This window comes from Aphis gossypii, chromosome X (genome assembly GCF_020184175.1).
Source record: "Aphis gossypii isolate Hap1 chromosome X, ASM2018417v2, whole genome shotgun sequence".
Taxonomy (NCBI): domain Eukaryota; kingdom Metazoa; phylum Arthropoda; class Insecta; order Hemiptera; family Aphididae; genus Aphis; species Aphis gossypii.
This window is the reverse complement of record NC_065533.1, coordinates 60,197,937-60,219,685: the sequence shown is the minus strand read 5'-3', so window position 1 is coordinate 60,219,685 and position 21,749 is coordinate 60,197,937. Positions and strand designations below refer to the sequence as shown.

At 24.9% G+C, this 21,749-nt stretch overlaps 1 protein-coding gene across 2 annotated transcripts; it reads left to right on the top strand.

Moving 5' to 3' along the window:
- Nucleotides 1-9,708: 9,708 nt before the first annotated feature.
- On the top strand, nucleotides 9,709-19,156 carry LOC114123574 (R3H domain-containing protein 4-like). Of its 2 annotated transcripts, none has more exons than XM_050206545.1 (7): nucleotides 9,709-10,093; nucleotides 11,588-11,713; nucleotides 13,994-14,244; nucleotides 14,783-14,889; nucleotides 16,273-16,449; nucleotides 17,403-17,544; nucleotides 17,653-19,156. In XM_050206545.1, exons 2-7 carry the CDS (start codon nucleotides 11,646-11,648, stop codon nucleotides 17,775-17,777), a joined length of 870 nt encoding a protein of 289 aa, XP_050062502.1. In that variant the 5' UTR covers nucleotides 9,709-10,093; nucleotides 11,588-11,645; the 3' UTR covers nucleotides 17,778-19,156. The 2 variants fall into 2 exon arrangements, with proteins under 2 accessions (XP_050062502.1, XP_050062501.1); XM_050206544.1 differs by having other exon boundaries at nucleotides 9,710-10,093; nucleotides 11,600-11,713.
- Nucleotides 19,157-21,749: the final 2,593 nt, after the last annotated feature.

Genomic DNA, 21,749 nt, shown 5'->3' with positions numbered 1-21,749 from the left:
ATAAATATTATAATTGCATTAGTTGTTAAAAAATGCTATGCAATAGCTTTACCACGGCAGTTCCCGAGTGCCACACACATTTATTTTATTTTAAAACTGTTTCAGTCGATCGCACAGTTTTCACCAAAGTATTATTTAGTTAGTTTGATCTAAAATGTGATTGCCTTGCAAAAACTTTAGCCATGTAAATCATAGGCAATCAAAAATATAATTTTAATCAAATTAAACTGACACAAATCCGGTTTACTTTAATATTTACCGAATACCATTTTTTCCTATAAACATTTATCCAAGCCTGATATATTTCCCTTAAGCTTAACTTTAATGACTTCAACAATTTTTATGCTGTATTGTATTGATACATTGTCATTATAGTTCAAAACTGTCTCGAGAATGGGTGTAGCCGCCGTGTAGAAATTATCACTCCACACACCCACCATACAACGAAATAAATTACAATATAAAATTAGAAAAAAGTACTAACTAATAATAAATCAAAAATAAAATAAACTCTAATAGATGGCACCATGAATTAAGACAATATTACATTTGGTTGTCAGTACACTAAATATTTTGTTTTCACTTTTTCACCCACTCATTCAAAATGGCAAATTTCCATTTAGCTGAACAAACATTGCATTAGCTTTAATATGCAAGCAATTTTACCAAATATCAAAATTTAAAAAGTTATTTTACTATATTAAATTAAAATACTGAACTAGTTTTACTAAAAAAAACTACCTCATGAATTATATATACTTCAATAATATATATTATTATTCTTAATAACTTATAAGTTGACGCCTACCGATGAGAATGGTACATTATTGGAACTTTATGAACAATATTATGATATAAACAACTTAAAAATTGTATAGTGTATAAAAAATAATGATAAGTTTCAAGCCACTGCAATTGATATTTTTTTAACTAAAATAAAATAATTAAAATCGTTAAAGAAAATTACAATTTTTTTTAAATATGGAATTTCGTTCGAATTTTAACTTCAAATATCTACGAACAAAATTCGTATATAAAACTTATAATGAACCTAGTATACTCGTATTATATGACGTGTTCAAGAATTTTGACCAAACATAATTTTTTTATTAATATTAGTTAGGTATAGAAAATAAACTAAAACTATTAGAAAATGTCAAATAATTGTATACTTAAAATTAGTCTAAATATTTTAAAAGCTGTATTGTATATAATGGAATAAAATAATATCGGAATATTTTAAGTTACTATAGATATTATTTTTTTAAATAAAATAAAATAACTAAAATTGTTAGGTTTATTTTAAATATTAAATGTCGATTTTAAAAAACCTCATTTATAAAAAATATAGGTAGTTTTACACAGAATTTTTTTTTATTTTAAGTAAAAAAAATCAAAATGTACTAAGAATCTTTCATACTTTGTACAACTTTGTATCAAAATTAAAGTTTTTTGAACTTAAAAGTATTACAAAAAAATTATTAAGAAATTAAAATTTTAACTTAAAATTTATTTGTAAACTCTTATAAAAGAAACATGAGAACTTTATATTTTAAATATTTATTAATCACTAAATGACAAAGTTATAAGTAATTTAGTGTTAAATTTTGATCAGAAATTTTATAAAACTTGAAAAAATGTAATAATTTTTTATACAATTTTAAAAAACTGTATATAACTCAAAAAAAGCCAAAATATAATAGAAACCATATCATATTTTGAGGAATCTATGACAAAATAATATTATAATAACGTTATTATATAATACATGCAAAATTCTTAGTTCAATCTATCAATAGGCAATAAGTATAATAGCTATAAATGTACTATAAATTAAATACTATTAAATTATATACAGCACTATACCTATACTATAATATTATAAAAGCTGAAGAGTTTTTGTGTTTAAACGCTCTTATCTCAGAGACTACTGAACCGATTCAATAACATTTTTATAAATAGATTCTTTAAAACTCGGATAGTGTTTTAAAAATGTTCTTTCAGTCCCTTTAGGTTAACATAGGGTAACTCACGAAAATTAAATACTTTTTTGTTAATGTAGATATAAAATTTCCAATGATTATATTATAACACTATTACAATATTATGTATACATGTTTATAGTGTTTTTAGGCTCAAAAATACAACTTAATTGACTTAGATGAAAGTTTCAAAAACTATTCTCAGAGATATCAGGAAAGTTTAAATAGTGGTTTGGAGTATGTTCGTAAATTTACCAAATGCCTTATCTAATCCGCCACAAGCGAACTGCCCATTTCGGACGAATTAGTTTACTGAACAATATGAATAAATCTCAATATTCCTTCTTTTATAAAGTATCGTTAAAAAGTGTACCTTTCTTGATGTTTACAGATAAACCTGCGCTTAAATCCGATTTATTTCCGAAATAAATTACGATAACGATAACATAATACCAATAAGATTTTATTACATTACATAATATAAACGTATGAATTTAAAAATTACAAATAGCAAATTGTTCTAAAATCCATCAGAATTCAAAACGTTTATTAGGTTAAGTTTTAAAATGACAAGTTGCCTGCAAAGAAATTTGATCGAGAAAGAATTTAACTTGCTGCTGACTTCTGAGGAATAGTTACAACTTTACAATTTCATAATAATATCATGGCGTTTATCGCACAGCTGTTATTATCGCATCGAGACTTGAATATGCTCTCGCCTGGCTTATAACTGTCGAACGTGCGTTAGGTATGCTTTATTTTATTATCACATTACGAGTTAAGTAGATACTTTTCGGTATAAATAAGTCTATTGTATATTGGTTTATCTGCAGTTATGCATGTTGTGGTTTTTTTATAGTAGTATTCTGATTTTTTATAGTGTACAGTATTATAGTTATATTATGTGTATAAAAACACGTGTTGTGACGTTCACCGAATTATAATTTTTGTTCGTTCTATTAACAATAAATTGAGAGTATTCAAGTTTGAGATACATACAGTGCCACACTAGACACTGGCAGTGAATTTATTTAAGAAGAGGTGGCAAATTGGGAATCTATTAATTTATTGTTTTAAAAGGTTTCCAATGGCCTGGTTGTTGGAAATAAACCATAACTATTTTTATAATATTGAGAAAATTAATATTACGTAAGTACTATAAAATTATTGTCACAATAATAATTAATATTTATTGATTTTTACTACTGTTATGAGGACATTAGTCATTACAGCAACATAACAAATTTGCAAACTCATCTAAAAAATTAAATATTGTAAAAAAAACAACAAGAAATCATGTTCTTACTTAAATGCAAGTTTTATCATAGATCGATTCACTCTAAAATTAAAGCTAAAAACAATAAAATTTAAATTATAATGAACGCAAAATTGCTATGTTGTATGTTTGTAAGACGGAGACAATACATGCGACTTTAACGTCTTATACAATATTATAGACGCGTAGGCGTGTAAGTATTAAAGTATATATGATTTAATATAAGTGTTGGGTGAGTCTATTGTATATAATAACTAATAACATAACAGTACGTATACCTGCCTACATCATATATTTTTAAATGCAAGCTATTATTATTTGTTATTATTCTTCTGTAGTGGAACGAAAAGTCGTTTACTTTAAATTTTTTTTTTTTATATGGTTGTAACTCAAAAACTTATCACTGTAAATATTTGACATTTTAACCAAATGTTTATATTAGTGTTGTCTATGTACAGTTACATTTTCAAAATATTTTGAATTTTTTGAGCTATTTATAAAAAACTGAAATTTTCGATTTTTCTGAGAATTTTGTCTTGAAGTGTCGATAAAAATTTAAGTTCTTTTATAATTATTGTTAGCCAAACTTATGGTAAAATATCATGTATTACATTTTCAACTCCTTTAAGACCTAACCTAACCACCTTTAAGCTTCTTATAAAAATTTCTTCATGAATTATACCTACAAAATAATTTGCAAATATTCATGATTTTGACGAATTTTTGTCAATATTTGGCTTCATATGTTAATAAAAAAAATTGTACAAATGTATTCTTATCATTTTTGAATCACTAAAAGACTAACTTACGAGGACTTTGTATTACATTTTCAAATATTTTGACTCGTTCAAAAACATTGTATCGATATTTATAAAAAAAAAATAAACATAAACGAAAATTTCAGTTGTCTATAAATAACTCAAAAAAAGCTAATATAAACATTTGGTGAAAATTTCAAGCATTTACAATATTTAGTTTTTGAGTTACAACTATATAAAAAAATCAATTTTATCGAAAACAGATTTTATATAAAAAATTTCCGTTTTTCTATCACTTTTTTTGAAAACTGTTTGAAAATTCTTAATTTTGACCTTTCTAATGCACTAAGGATATTCACTTTACCATCGGAAATTACACCAGAAGTTTGAAATTGAATCATTATTTTGACAATTTATGCTGTACACAGACACAAAAACAAAAAATAAACACACATCATTGTAAAATCAATACATTCATCACTTCGTTCACAATCTAAAAATTTCTTAGGTAGTTATATAGATTTTAAAATTTGAGTACACCAGTCTCGTATTGAGCAGATTACTGTAGTTACATAATAATTCAACGATAAATTTATATTTTACTTGTTTTTATTACCAAATGGTACTTCTTTCGTAAAATTGCATAGTCTTGTAATCATTTCTTTATTAACAGAAATGTATAGAAAGTGATAATTTAAGTACCTAATAGGAAAACTTTCAAGGTTCTGTGATTAATATCTTTTGAGTGATAACAAGATAGCCAATGTTGTTTAAGAACAAATCGATATTATACCTATATTTTATTATCTGATTTCGTCATAATTTGAACTCAAAACGATCATAAAAACGTATCATATGTGCCTTCACACTAAATTCTGGTAATATAATTTTAAAGAATCGTTAATTAAATTTCAAAACTAAAGTAGGTAACAAAAAAAAGAATTTTAAATTACAAAATAATTCACCAGTTTTGTGATTTTAACAAATTTTGTCAATTTTTAAACTAAATAGGTATTTATAAAAAAAAATTGTGACCATGTGCTAATATTTTCAATTTTTTTGTAATAGCTTAAAAATAACTTATTGCTCACAACATAAACTTTCAAACAAAAATTGCATCTTATATACCTAAACCATAAAAAAAACTAATATTCATTCTAAATATAGGTAGTACAAAAAATCTTAAATATTTTTAAACTGAGTATATATTTTTTTTATGATAATTGCAATTCATCCTTGCATAAAGAAAATTTCAAAATTTATATAAAAATTACACTTTATGTATTTTAAATTATATAATGGTAAATATAATATTATAATCATCTTTAATTTTTGAAATACTATTAAATCACAATAATCACATAGTATTAATTTATTAGCTTTCTTATTACCATTTATTTATTTTAATATTTACATTTTTATAATTGTCAGTTTGCAAATCACTTTATTTATTATTTAATACTTGAAATTTATGATTCCAAGTCAATATCAAATTTAAAATATGTGGGCAAACTATTTCTTTTAAGTTATAATAATATAACCATACTAAATTATTCTTATCAACTTATGAATCAAAAGCGCATCTTAACATAACACAGTGTAAATAAGTTCACGAGTATAAATAGATATAATATCTAAAAAAATTAATCTACCTATTAGGAAAATGACATTCTATATAGTAATATTCATATAATATACGTAAAAACTGTAAGTCTCCAGAAATTATGTTTTTGGATTATATAACAATATAGTTAGTATCGTTATGCAACATTAAATATTATCCAATTTATCATCTAAATATAAAAATTAAAATAACTAAAAAAAAAAAATGTTTTCATATAAATGTATTCAATTTTCTAGTTTCACTCTTAATTCAAGGAACTTATTATTAGGTATATTTTTAAGCATTAGTTGCAAAAATTGAAAATTTTCAAATTACTATACAATTTAAAAATGTTCATGATTTTGACGAATTTTGTGAAAAATAAACTTAAAATGCTAATCAAACATGTGTAATTTCAAGATACATATTTTTTTTTTTTTTTAACTATAATAAAAATGTATATGATACCTTGTATTGCATTTTCAAGTTTTTGATAAGAAAAAATATTTTTATTTATATTTATAAAAAATAAATTTAAAAAAATGGAAAATTTCAAATGTCTATAAATATCTCATATAGAGTTAAAACATTTATAAACTTGTAGTAAATATGTATAATAAATGTTAATGTAAACACTTTAAATTTCAAATATTTACGGTTATCAGATTTAAGGAATAGATTTTGTCAAAAACTATATTTGCGTAAAAATGAAGTATCTTTGGTGCTTAATATTGTCTATTTGTTTTTCCTAGTTATTAAATACTATTAAGACTTTTTAATTTTGACCTTTAAAAAACATAATTTAGATCCAATTTTCTAATAAAAATCCTCAACGTTGCAAATTTAAGCATTGTTACAATTACTTATCGTGTATATACCTACTATATACGTATATACAGACACAAAACATACATCATTGTAAAATCAATACATTCATGGCTCCGCTCAAAATATATATACAAAAATATAGGTATTGAAGTTATTATTTCTCAGTAATTATTTGAAAACTAATAATTTTTCATAAATAAAATAAAAAATTTTTATTATTTTAGTGACTTTTTAATGTGTTCACTGCGCTGGGAATTGGGTTTTTAAAGATGATATTGAGTAGGTACATAGGTTAATAAGACATGGAGGAAATATTTTTTATGGAGGTAGAAATAATCTGTTTAGAACAGTTTTTAAATATTATCACGGCAAATTTAAATCTATTTCTTTAAGTTAATGAACTCTAAAATTAAAAATATGCAATTCCATTCCCCAATTGAAAATCTCCTCGTTTTATGGTATATTATGTCTAGAAAGTGTTAGTATAGTATTTTTTTATTATTGTATTACTACAAAAAATAAAATTTATTATTCCGAACTGGTTTTGAATAAGAGACCGCATGATAGTTGTCTTCGTCTTATAAACGTACATGTTAAAAACCATATAGCATGGACCACTCTGACAGTAATCCAAGTTAAGCTATCAAATGTTTACATAAAAAAGAGGTTTCTGACTGTGTAAGATTTTTTTTATTAATTCGATATCAAAAGAACAATAAAAGTTATTAAGTTTGAAAAGCACAAAATTAATGGATTTTGAACCGATAAGAACTTTTTTCGTATTAATAATATTAATAAATTAAAAACTATGTTGCACAGCCAATGTTTTCCTTTTTATATTAAATGGTTGTAATGTCAACTGGGTGTTGATGTGTTGAGTACTCACGTAGATAAAGCATTTTCTTAAACATAACAATTAGTCAACATTTTTCGTTTAATTTAAAAAGTAGGTACTAAAAAATTTTTTACTTTTAACTATCTAAAAATACAATACTAACTAGGTATAATCAATTTTCAACCCAAAACCATCGTCGATTTTAAAAATAGAACTATTTTTATTTTTTACTGATCCACAAAGCAATAATAGACACTAAATAATCACATACACACATCGTTGTAAAACCAACAGTCTCTACTTAGCAATAAAATAAAAAATTTAGGAACCTACCTACTCATGAAATATAAATAATACCTATACTATATTATGCATATTATAAGCGTAAGTATATGTGTCCAAATGTCCGTATAATAGCAGTAGGTATTGACTTATAGAATTAAAAATAATAATATATTAGTATAAGTGTATTACCTTTGAGTTATAATGTCATCGTACTATACTTGTATACACTATACACTAAAAAATAATAAATTAAAAGCATATCTACTATCACTGCGCCAGCTATAATTGTCTTATTAATTCACTGTTAATTATTGAAATAAAACTTACGGATATAAAATTGCATGAAAATCTGTAAAGTCGGGTTCACAGCTACATCGTTTATCGATCGTGTCCAAAAGTTGAGTTCACGGTCAACCATGGTTAGTGAATGATAAGTATCACGATTACAACGACCGATCAAAATACGATAGAAAGAAAAAGGCACGACAGACTACGTAGGTATCTGTGAACCCAGCAAGTACCAGCGATACCATTGTTACTTGTTAACCACTACATCGCCAATATCATTATTTATTACCTCACTTTTCTCTACTGTTTAAATGTTAATTTCTTTCAAGGAATTTTATTTATCTACCTTAGTTTATTTCCCGCCATCAATTAAAATATTTGTTTCTTTAAATTAATTAAATTAAAAAAATTATATTTAAATATTTTACATGACTACCAACAGATAACAACTGAATTTCAAATTTTCAATTATTCAACTTTTTAAACAAATTAAAATCTATGCTAAAAAATGACATAATAATAATATTATATTTTAAGTTATAAAATAAAAAAGTGAAAATATTCTATATTAAGTATCAACTAATTCTAATAACTATAGGTAATAACTTTATTATATAGGTACCTATTAGGTAGGTATATAATAGTTCCTTATAATTACATAAGAAAATACATATACCTATGCACAGAAAAATTAATAATGTTATGTACATTGAAATGAATTAGTAAATTATTATTATTTTTGATCTATTGTTCTAGTTGCCATGGGTACTGTTTTCCAACCATATCAAAAACAAAAACATGTCACTACGGCAGCTAATGCCTTTCTAATAATATTCTTACTTAAATAAAAACTTGTCTATAATTAGGTAACTAAATTGCTAGCTAAACTCCGTCGAACGTAGACGACCAAAACTCATATTTTTTGGAGCACTTCTACCACTATACCAGCATTAAGATTTAGCCGATGTGTGGTGGGAGAAATTTGACTACGATACGGCGGAGTTTGATGTTGTATTTGAAATTTTGGATGCGCTATAGGGCCTAGGGAATTGCAATACCTCGTAGGATGAAGTATAATATCGTATGCGACTCGTAATGAAATCTAAAATTGCAATTTAATCAAGACCAAAACGCCATAAAATCAGTAATTGCACATTAACGAGTTTTTAATTTTACACATGTGATTCGTGAAATAATACTATAGAAATTTATAACACTTCTGGCCTTGGATAAAATAGCGGAACATCGCTTTACTATTGCCTATTAGAAATTTAATTTATTGTTTAGATTTGTAATGATAAAAGGAATAAACGATCATTTATAGTATTTGCTCATAATCATAGTATTATATTAAAATGTTTAATATCAATATTGTTACCAACACGTATAATGTGTTATGTGTATATAACTGTATACCAGTAAATTTTAGGTATGACTGCCGACTCGAATACTTAAAACTCGAACCACAGAATAAAATTACTCTCTTGAACAGTGTACCACTGCAGTATACTACAATAGTACAATCACGATTAAAGATATATCTATAAAGGTATATCTTTAATCATGATCACAATACCTACACACTCGATGATTTTTTTTTTCGAATGGCTAAATTCGTAATCATAACCATTGAATGTTAATGTTGAATTCCGATAGCCAATTGTAAAATAAATATTTTTAGATTTTTGTTAATAATAATTTTGTGCGAATCGACCACCGGTTAACCGTGATCACCTTGCCCTATTTTTCGTCGAACCCATTTTCTCTGTTATCATACAAGTCGAGTCGTGAGATAACATCGGCTGTTTTCGCCGTTCATATCAAACAGCCAATGACGTTCAAATAAACAAACATTACCACCGCTCTTCTTTTCATAATATTCATAGTCTCATCTTTCTTCTTTCTATTTACTATATGTGTAATCTCATTAGTCATTCGGTGGTTCGATACTCCGTGTCGTCGCGCATTGCGCAATAGCAATTTTTTTTTTTTTGTATATATTATATTGTAAATTATTTTAACATAGCGTTACCCTTTGGGTCACCTATACTTTGTATAGTACATTTAATTAACCTATAATCATTTAATACCGTATTAGTGTAATACCTCCAGTATAATTGTACAATCTATTCTAGCCCAAGGACTATATTACTTGAATTAATAAACATACATTTAGACAACTTGATTCAAGTTTGATATTATTCGTTCTAAAACGATATTTCCAATTTAATATTTTTGGTAAGTACACACACTACTTGTACAATGTATACTTAATGCATCTATACTCAATGCTCGACTTGGGCGGGAATGCAAGGGAACTCAGCTCCCATACTAGCTTTTGATTTTAATTAGCATTCCCATACTACATTTTCCTAAAAGAACGCACGGGTGCGCACTACACAGTATAAAATATAAATGACAATGAACATTCTTATCTAATTTAAATTTGAATAAGCAAATTCAATTTTTACCACGAATTAAGATACACAGGAAATATATAGGAGATATTTTTTTTTTTGATTAATAAGTACAAAATCTATAAAATTAGTTTTACCACAAGAATAATATAAGTATGAGCTATAGAATAAAATATATTATATGAAATGAAAACACTAATTTCTCAAAGTCTATGGATATAGATATTCTTATCTTTCTCTGATGAAGTGTGTTGCCCAAAAAGAATAAATAGAGATATTGATGCTTTTTACATGGCTTATGGACTTTATTTGGGTCTTGAGTTTTAGTAGATTTACACATTGAATTTTGTCTTTTTTTCTCAACATTATATGACCAATCCAAATTATCAAAGTTATTTATTAAAAATATAAAATTTGCATCTTATATAAATATTTATAAAATTATACATTTTTGATAAAAGTTTTTGTTGTTAACTTATAATTAACATACTGATATAAAGTTATTATTATTTATTTGGTATTAAAAATGTATTAGGTACCTATATAATATATATTAGTTTTATTGATACATTTTATTTTGTTATGTACCTATACGTTTTTTTAATTGAATTTCCTACAATTCTACCTATAGTCTATACTAGTATTTTTTATTTAATATAACTAGGAAAAAGTAAAATGTTTAAAGTGATTAAAAGTGTACACATATTGACACTTAATCAAAAATAATATATAATATTAGAAGTTATTTATTTTAAAATATGATAGTAGCAATAAGGGAGGTGTGGGGAGCCAAGCCCCCACAGATTAGTTTTAAATAAATGTTCGGTTGGAACGCTGTTTTTTAATTTCTATTTGGGTTCTCATTCTTTCAATTTACCAATTCGAGCACTGTCTATACTATTCATTGTGCTCTCAAATTAGCCCTCACATTCTCACCCACTAATTATATTGACACAAAATAGAAAAAAAATTATAATTTTGTTATTTCTTATTTACATTTTTTTTTAAACATGCTCTTTTACCTTGTTATTACTCATCAATACAGCCCTATGCATTGGCATAAGTAAAATTGTATAGTACTTAGTAGTTGTACCTTCTTCTATAGTCATATTCAAACTATGTACTTCACAGATCTAATCAAAAATATTTTATGTGAATTTTCTTGTAATATCAGCCCTCAAAACTATTTAAAAGTTAGTTTTTAGTTAATTTAAATCCATAAGACTGGCCATTGTTCAAATTGGCATATGACTATAGTACCTATAACTATATTTTTATATTAATAGTATCATAATTATTTACATTTTTATAATAGTATTAATTTCAGCTAACCTAGTGAGGTCAATTGTTTTGCTATAATCACTGCTATCAATATGGGTATAACCAAGAGGCCTGCTAGCAATTGCAGTGATGAAATACTCCAGGTCGATGTTGATGATCTGTAAGTACCTATTACTCTTAGAAATTATAGTTTGTTGTAGTTTATTATAGCTACTATAGTTTCATTCTAGTACCTATACAAATGCAGTTAGAAATTATATAATATATACAGTGAAAACTCAATAAGTCAAAATTAAAAGGAAATACAATTTTTTGACTTATTGAGGTTTTTGAGAAATCAAATTTTACTTAAAGTTCTTAAAATGTATGTACATATTACAGTCATTAATTATTATATGGTACCTATAAACAATTAATTATAATGTATATTGTTATTATTATTATTTTAAAATTATTTCTAAGAAATGTGATGAAATAATTAATAATTTTTACATTCAATACCACCATACACATGTAACCAATCGATTACAACTTCAAACTATTCTGAATGAAAAATATGATAATAAACACAACAAAGTGAGTTTAATTATTAGAATACACAAGCAAATTGGACAAATAATTATAAAAATTATCCATCATACCTATCATTTGTATAATAAAAAATATATAATATATATATATTTTAAGGTATTTTAACAATACAATACTACCTTATTATTAAATTAGACTTACGGCTCATTAAGTAGGTGTTACTATGGCTGTAATGATCGTTATTACCTAATACTTCTCAATCTTAGATATTTCTTAATTAATATTAATAGTAGGTAGTATGTGACATGGGCGATCTAGAAATATGAAATGGGGGGAGCGACTAATTTGTATAACAGAAAGACAAAATATTTAATTTTAGTAAATACATACGTATATAGTAAGGTATATAGTATATACCTATATTAATTATATATAATATATAACACGTCTAAAAGGGGACTAAAGCCCCTTAGCCTCCCCCCTTAAATCCACGTCAGGTATTTTAACAATAAAATTTAACTTCTAATATTTACTAAGTCTGCTATACATTTTTTGATAACATTTAAAATCTCTTGTCTCTATCATCAACTACAATTTGTATACCTAAATAATGTGTAAAATTTAGGGAAATTTGTTGGGAATCAAGTAAAAATTACCTAATTAGTCAATTATAGTAATAATACAATGTACATCATACATAATAACAGTTAAATAATTGTATTATACCTAACTAGAATAGAGTAATTTTTATATTATTTTCAACAAATTCTCTTAATTTTTATGTATAACTTATCATATTATTTAAGCATAAAAATTGTAGTCAATTATAAAAACAAGAAATTTTAAATATTATGGAAGAATGTACTTAAGGCTTAATAAACATTAGAAGGTAATGTAACATACATTGAAACGTATACATTTTTAACCCATTTATGAATTTATTAACTTTATATTTTAATTTAGTTATTAGCTTATAAGTACCTGTGTCTAAACCAAGCATGCCCAACCAGCCTGTATCTATTTTATAAAAACTAGAAATTTGTATAGGTATAAAATAAAAATTATAATTTGAAAAAATGTTATTTTAATAAACGTTTAAGAATTACAAAATATCATACAACTTTTAATTTTAATCATTAAAATTTAATATAGAAAAATATACAATAAAATGTATATTTATTATTATATACAACCCACAGTATAAATTTAAATTTTGAATGTGGCCTGCAAGCTGAAGAAGGTTGGGCATGCCTGATCTAAACCTTATCAAAACAAATATCCTCAAAAGGATGTCAGAACACTATTTGTTTTCTCTCTCTGGCCCACGCGTAACCTAGACAAAACGCATTTATGCAGAATCATTTTTTCTATGTTTTTAAGTAATCTTAGAGTAAAATCACCCATTGCAAAAAAAAGATAGATAATAATATTTTTGAGGGAATGACGTATGGATTTTATATTTTATTGTTATTTAACTTTCAAAATAAACAAAATAATGTTGTAAATTTAAACAATGTTAAAATTATTTTGAGACCATATTTTGACAAATCGATTTCCTCAAAAATATTAATCTCTAACTTTTTTGTAATGAGTGTTTTTACTCTAAGATTACTTAAAATCATAGAAAAAATGATTCTACGTAAATGCCTTTTATCTATGTTGCGGGTGGGCTAGAGAGAGAAAACAAATAGTGCACTGACATCCTCTTAATCAATGCATGCATAAAACATATTTTTCCTTTATTAAATTATTTTTAACAAAATGTAACATACGCATAACATTATGAACTTATTAATATGAATATTTTTTAAGACATAATATTTTCAATGTACAATTATTAAAAGTTATAACCATTATGTATTATTAAAAGAAAGTATATTATAATTAAATGTTTATATTTTCATTATAGTGTTGATGATACAATTTATTCTGATACCAGTGATGAATCAGATTATTATGACCCACAACCCTTCACCATAGTTGATTATTCAGCATACTACAGAGAACTCTGCCCTGAATTAAGGATTTCCTATACTGAACATGCTGAACATAATGTTGATACATCTTCATCACCAGTCATTAAACCGGTGTCGGGAGTATCGCATAAGAAAAAAAATATTTCTCAAATGGGACGCAAGAAAGCAAATCGTGCACAAAATGGTATGCTTTTTATTTTTATTAATCAAATAAAAATCTATAATGTATTATGGATAATATAGGTTAAATCATTTTAGATAAGTTGTGAACATGTATTTATATATTATATTGTATATTGATAATATACATTATAATACAGTCACAACTTGCTATCTGGGTTTTACAAAAAGAAAAAATTAAGTAATTAATAAATAAAATTAATAAAAATTATTATTTTGTGCATTTCAATTTAATTAAATAGTGTAATTTTATTTTTATTAAAACAATAATTATTATAGCACAATATTTTATTATACTCTTATAAAAACTTAACACACCTGTCAATAGACAAAAAAAAACCAGTCAAGTTAGCATTTTCTCTCTACTTTGAATATCTTACTCTTGCGCACCTCCAACAAGCGACCTCATCAATTTATTTTTAATTTCAAACTATTATTATTTTTATTAATATTAAAAATAAAAAACTTTACTTAACCCAGTACCTCTAATAGTTTATTTAAAATATAGACACCATAGTTATATTTTAATATGTTTTTTTCAGAAAGTTTTCTTCTATCTTTGAGTGACGAAATTGAAGATGATATATTTTGTAATGACAACAAAAATGGATTCACCAAAGCAATCAACAGGCTTTCAACTCGGCCTGATGTATGTATCGTATGATTTCATGCTGCTCAAATTTAAATTACGATGAAGAATAATTTAATATTATAAAGGGTTTATCTTTAAATAAATAGTCAAGTTATAGCAGCATTTTATAAGTTAGTTTTAAATGTTATAAATATCGTGGACTTTATTCACCGTGTGTTGATAAGATGATTTTATTCTATAAATATTTAAATATCTGCTAGCAAAATATTTAGATAATTTCTTTTTCATTTTATAAAAAATAAATATTCTTCCTCTTGGTCTTAATAAATAAAGTCAAGTTGTCAATGGTTTGTAAATTTAATTAAAAATGTGATTTGATACACAAAAACTCAAATTTAATTTTGTACAACTAGTACAGAAAAGTAAAAAAAATATATTTATATATTTAACAATACAATTTTAAGAAAAATTATTTTGGATATACAATTATAAACACCAAATATTTTCATAAACTTAATAAGTAATAACAATCAAAGAATAATTAATCATGTATTAATATTAGTTATTAATTTAGTATTTATATTCTTTCTTTTTTCAGTTACTGAAAAATTTAACCCTGTAAATTAAATTTTATTTTCTAATTTCATTTTGAAAAATATCAAATTCATAAAATCACTTCGAGTGTTTTTTGTGGTCTTATTCATATTTAATAGTATGTTTTACTTAAAAGTAATATAAAATATTTCGGCCAGACAAATTTTTATAGAAATAACATTTTTTAGAAAAGATTTAATACAAATAATGGTTTATTCTTTAAAATATTTACTCTTGATATATATATATATATATAGTAAAACTTAATTTTTTAAAAACAATAGTATTAATAAATTAATGTAACTAAAATTAACCAACTTTATAATTTTTTTTTACTCCAAAAATTGATTGATTTACATCATCAATTTTCTATTGAAAGATTAACTTGAACATAAAAGAAATATAATTTTTATTTTATGTAAAAATAATAAAATTATGGTGTATTAATTTTTTTGAAAAATTTAGAAAAATTCGTATTTATTTAAACTTTAACCGTAAATTAGTATTTGGAAATGGAAAAAGATTAATTCATCAATACTTTAATTAATTTTAATTTGTTACCTAATAATGATAAAAGTTTAATATTGTTAAATATATTTATTTAAAAAAAAAAATAAATAAATGAGTAAACAATTTTTATAAATTGACCCAGACTATATATTTTAGTATCCTTTGTCTTCCTAAAAAAAACCCATTTTAATTTAAAATTGAACGTTGAAATACTTAGTTACTATTTAATTGAAAGAAATACACTAAAGAGAGTTTTCCATTATCAAAAACAATATTAAATAGCTATTTATAAAATGTCTTTTTTGTTATTAATTTGACTTAATGTATCTATTATAGTTAAAAGAATCATTTATTGAAGGAAATGATGAACTTGTACTAACAAAACGCAACAAAAATACTGCTGCTGAAATAAAAGCTGAAAAAAAGTCAAAACGAAGCACTCGCCCAGATTTAGCATTTAAAAATCTAACTACATCACAAAAATCCCTTTTCAAACAGAAAAGTTTACCTTTTGTAAGTTGACTAATTTCATATTTATAATAGATTATATAAATAAATATCTACTAAAATGTTTGAGTCTTAGTACTGTTTTTAGATAAAGTCTGTTTTTATTTTAAGTAATTAATATAATTAAAATGATTTTTAACTACTAAATATTATAAAAATTAATTTATATGTTATAGTTGGCACCACTAACAGTGGTTATATCGTATTCCTAGCAAATGTTACATGATAATTATTAAATCATTTGCCCTCTATTACCTGGCAATACAATTTAAAATATAAGTTCTAACTCAGGCCGTATATAAGGGGGGTTTACCCCCCCCCCCCCCCCCGAATTTGTTCCAGCTATGGCTTTGGTTCCAACAAATTATTTCTTAAAATGTCTTTCTCATTGTTCTTAGTGTATATTGTTTTGGCATGTTTTATGCACTTTCCATTTGTATTGAGTAACCAAATCCAATATTCAATATGTTAATTATTTTAAATCTAATATTTTATGTGTATTAATTTTCTTTAGTAAATCCAGTGCTAGAAACACATTTGAATTTGTCTATAAACCTGTATATGGCACTGCATGAACAACTATAAAACACTTTCTGCACACTATAAGTAACCCTCTCATCTTGAAACTTTTTCTAAGTACCTATAAATACTAATATCAATTATCAATGATGAATTTTTTTTTTCTATACGTTCCATCAATTATTTTACAATTTAAAAAAATTTATTTATGTTTGGGAAAATAAAATGTATAAAAAATGTGTCCAAAATATAATATCGATGGTTTTAAGTTTTATAAGCTAATTCATGAAAAGACTCGTTATGTTATTAAAATACATTTTAATGAAAAAGAGGTTACCCTCATTGAATACTTAGGTCACCATATTTATAAATACGCCACTGGATTATAATAAATGTTACCTTGATTATTTGTTTTTTTACATATTTGTACTGTTTTTCAGGCTGCCATAGATCATCTAGAAACCGAAGTTGTCCGATATTTTTCACTTGTACCAAAAGGCATTTATACATCAGCCCCATTGCCAAGTTACAACAGAATGCTGCTACACAGTATCGTCCGTTACTATTCTTTGGATGCCATGAGTAAATAACAAAAAAACTAATATGCAATTATTATCAACAAGATTCAAACTTGTTTTTATTCGATTAGTCTACAACTAACTATAAATTATAATTTTTATTTATTTTTAGGCATGAATAGCCGTGGTCGACGCGCCCAGAAAATTGTACAAGTACGCAACAGTCGTTTTGACGATTTCAAACCACCTCGTATGAGCCTGTTAAAATACATATCAAGTTTTAATAGCAATTGCTAAATAACAAATGGCCATCATCATTGAATCCAATGACTCTTTGCTAACAGACATTTTTCATTCAGCTTAATATAACATAATAAAATATTAGTTGAATTCTGTTTGATATTGTTTTTTTTTTTTTTTTTTGCTTAACTTTCACGTTTGTTACGTTTATTAAGTTTTAATTTATAGCTTTAGATATATTTGATATTTAGATTTATTTTATCATGTATTCATATGTTTTACTTATTTAATTATTGACCAAACTTATATTATAAACATAATTAATATTAAATAACTCTTAAAATTTATCTTAATATATTACATTATATTATACGCTTATATTATTTTTAATTTATTAATATATTTGTAATGATAGCTATTAACATGGCTTGGAATTTAATACATATGCACATTTCTTAGAATAAAATATATTATTCATAAACAGTTCTACTAAAATTTGTGCATATATATTTACACATGTCATTGCTTTTTATAAAGTTCCATGCCCTGTCTATCAACAAATATTATGTATTCTATTTATTTTTTAATATATTCATATATTTATTGGATACAACATAATATTATATAATTATGTTAATTATATTATTATTTACTTTATATGATAATTAGAACTTTTAAGTTATTGCTTTAATATTTTTTACGTCAATTTTAGTGATATTTATAAATTAATTATTTGTTTGCATACTTAAATGAAAAAAGTAATAAAAAAAATTGTAAATTGTATAACACATAACTCTTCTATTCTATATGTATTTGTATTATTGATGTTTCTACATTACAATTCTATGGTAGTTTATACCAAAATTGATAGAAAACATTTTCTACACCCGCTCAGTTGATTATCTCATTTTTTAAATTTTTTGAGTCATAATCTCATTAAAAGACTAACATTTCAATCTTGTTGACTACGTCCAAATGTTGGCTTTTATATCATTAGTTATGAGTTTATGACAATATGTTGGTTTTGATTGTATTAAATTTTTATCAAAATACCAACAAGAAAAGTTTAATAATTTAATTTTCATATTTTTTTTACAATATTGCAAACAATTTAATAAAATTTTTTTAAGCAATAACTTTGAAGTTCTGACGATAGCAGTTTATTATTATGATGTAGAATAGTTGATTTAGTATAATTTATATCAATAGCTTATGATTTATATATTGGGTTAACTTAGTTTAGTTTATTTATTTATTACATTTATTGTAACTTATATATTAAAAATACTGGTATGATGGATTTAACTAACTTTTGTTGTTATAATATTTATAAGTTGATGTTACACATACATTATAGTTGGTAATCAAATGGAGTTTTGTTGTGGTAGGGGAGACCTAACAACTTAAAATACCTAAATACAATACTTTCATTTTAATTTGCTTGAAAAAAAAAACTATTCAACAAATTATTTTGTATATGCACCTATTGCACCTATTAAAAAATTTATATAATTTTCAATTTAAATACTTAGGCTTAAAAATTTAACACAAAGATCCTAAGAAGATAATTTTTATAGAAATTAAAAAAAATGTCGTGTATACAAACAATATATTTTTATGAAACTATAAAATCCTCAACTATAATTTCTAAATTTGACAATGAGTAGGTACTACAATAGATTCTCCTTAATAAGTGGTAATATATTATACAATTTAACTTTGGTATAATGTTTTAACAGTTAGTATTATAAATAACATAAATTTAGATTAAACATTATCAAATTAAAATATTACCTATATATATTATAACTGTAGTCTGTAGTTGATTGTATTACGGATTGCATTGGTTTTGATTTATCTTCTATCAAGTCACAATATTATATTGTTCTATTGTATTTTTTTTTTTTTTTTTTTTTTTTATAATATTTATTAGTTAATTAAATAGTAAAATATTGGAATGTTTAACAAAAAATTATATTTGTGGAATTTCATACAAAATAAATATGAATACTAATCTACAGAATATGGATTAGGATTATTTATAAACTATAACAGCCCAATAATATTATTATAATAAATTATTAACTATTACCTATTTAAACAAATGCTATTTTACTCTTTAATTTTGTAAAATAAATGTTCTATATAGATACAGATAAACAGAACCGTGTTAAGAGTATACATTTATTAATGTAATACATTCCCACATCTGTGTTTGACACAAAATAGTAGGTAATTGATTCTCTGAATTTTACTAAATGTGAGGCCCTCTAAAATTTTAGTATAGTAAGCCTTTACAAGCCCAGTCCGCCCTTGTATATACCTGTATATTGTATATTATAGGTACATAATTATTGCACCCATGTCTATATAATGGAAACGACAATAAACACATTGATAAATCTATAAAATCTTGTTTTAATTTGAACGGTATTAGATACCTAAATAAATATGAGAACTTAAACAAATAATAATGATTTATATAATAATATTATACGATGTACCTATAATTATGTATGATAATTGACGATTGTAATCCAAAAATATTATTCATGTGTACTTAAAGTTTATACGTAGGTATATTATTATTATAAACATAATGTCACAGTAACATTTTCAAAAGATTAATTTTATGCTATTGCCCTGATGTTTAACACGAATATATTATTCATTCTACGGTAAATAATTGTTACTAACTCAAATTTCAAAATAATACACTAATATAATATTATACTATTTACTATTAAAATAACAAAATTAATCATAATAAATCTATTGGTTTGGCAAAACCCAATTCAACATACAGTTCCTATAACTTAAGTAGTACAATAAATAACCGATGGGTATCAAATTAATTAGGTATATCGTACAATAATACGCTGCAGCCACTCGTTTGTACATTGCGCACAATGAAATCAGTTGTTAACCTGACAATGGACGACAACGACACAAGCACATAAATATATATATTTCATCACAGACTGGTACAAATCATCAAAACTTCGATAGCATATCATCTAATAATCATTTAGGTAGACTATATAATTTTAGATTTTCCATACCAACCGTACCCTACTTATAATATATAGTTTTAATATTATGGTTTAGTACTGTTGTGACTAAATGACTATAGATCTATAGGTAGTATGTACGTTCGTTGTAAACATATGTGGGTATGACGTATTTTCAGTGAACTAGTAAACATAGTACAGACAGTCCTAAGCCTGTTGACTGTTGGAGTGAAAAGGAAAATATTTGCGCGAACGAATTCCAGTACCTACTAGGAATTTTTGTCACAGATAGATTTGTAGCCCAATAATATACTTAGCAACATAGGCAATCTTTAATCAGAATCGTTTTTCATGTCTGTAATAATTTATCATTCAATACATACCTATTTCATTAAAATGACTAAATGCTTACTTTACAGTGAAATGATAATCTACTTCCTTCTTTAATTAAAATATTTTCTTACATTTTGGAAGTTCTTATTGGATCACTAGAATACCTTGCGTCCTCTTAACGTCCCCGTGGGAGTGTTTTAGCCTTATAAGCCATCTGTATGTATACGGTTTAGTCATCATATTATAATGCACATGTTTTTATTATTTAGTATGCCATGAACTCAAAAAAATTAGGTTGACACACCAATGAATTGACAATACTGATACTATATGTACCGTCACTGGTACTGCCCAGTAAGCCCTACGATGGGGTAACGGATTGATCGTAAATCTGGCTTTACGAATGCTTCGTAATTTTTCGCATTCTGATTGGTCGTTGTGATCAGGGTATCGTTCGCCATTTACGGTCACAATCAGGGCATTTCCCTTTGTGTCCCAAAACGTTTGGGCGCGACAAGACAAACGACGACGGTGTGGGGCCGGGGATAAACGTCGGCTTCACGGCGTTTACCCGATAATGTAAACAAAGATCAATATTGTCTAGTGACATTATAAGGGGTCCGACATAGGTTTTCGGCGATTCCGATGAACGATGACCGGACGCGACCAAAAGTAGGTATCCAGC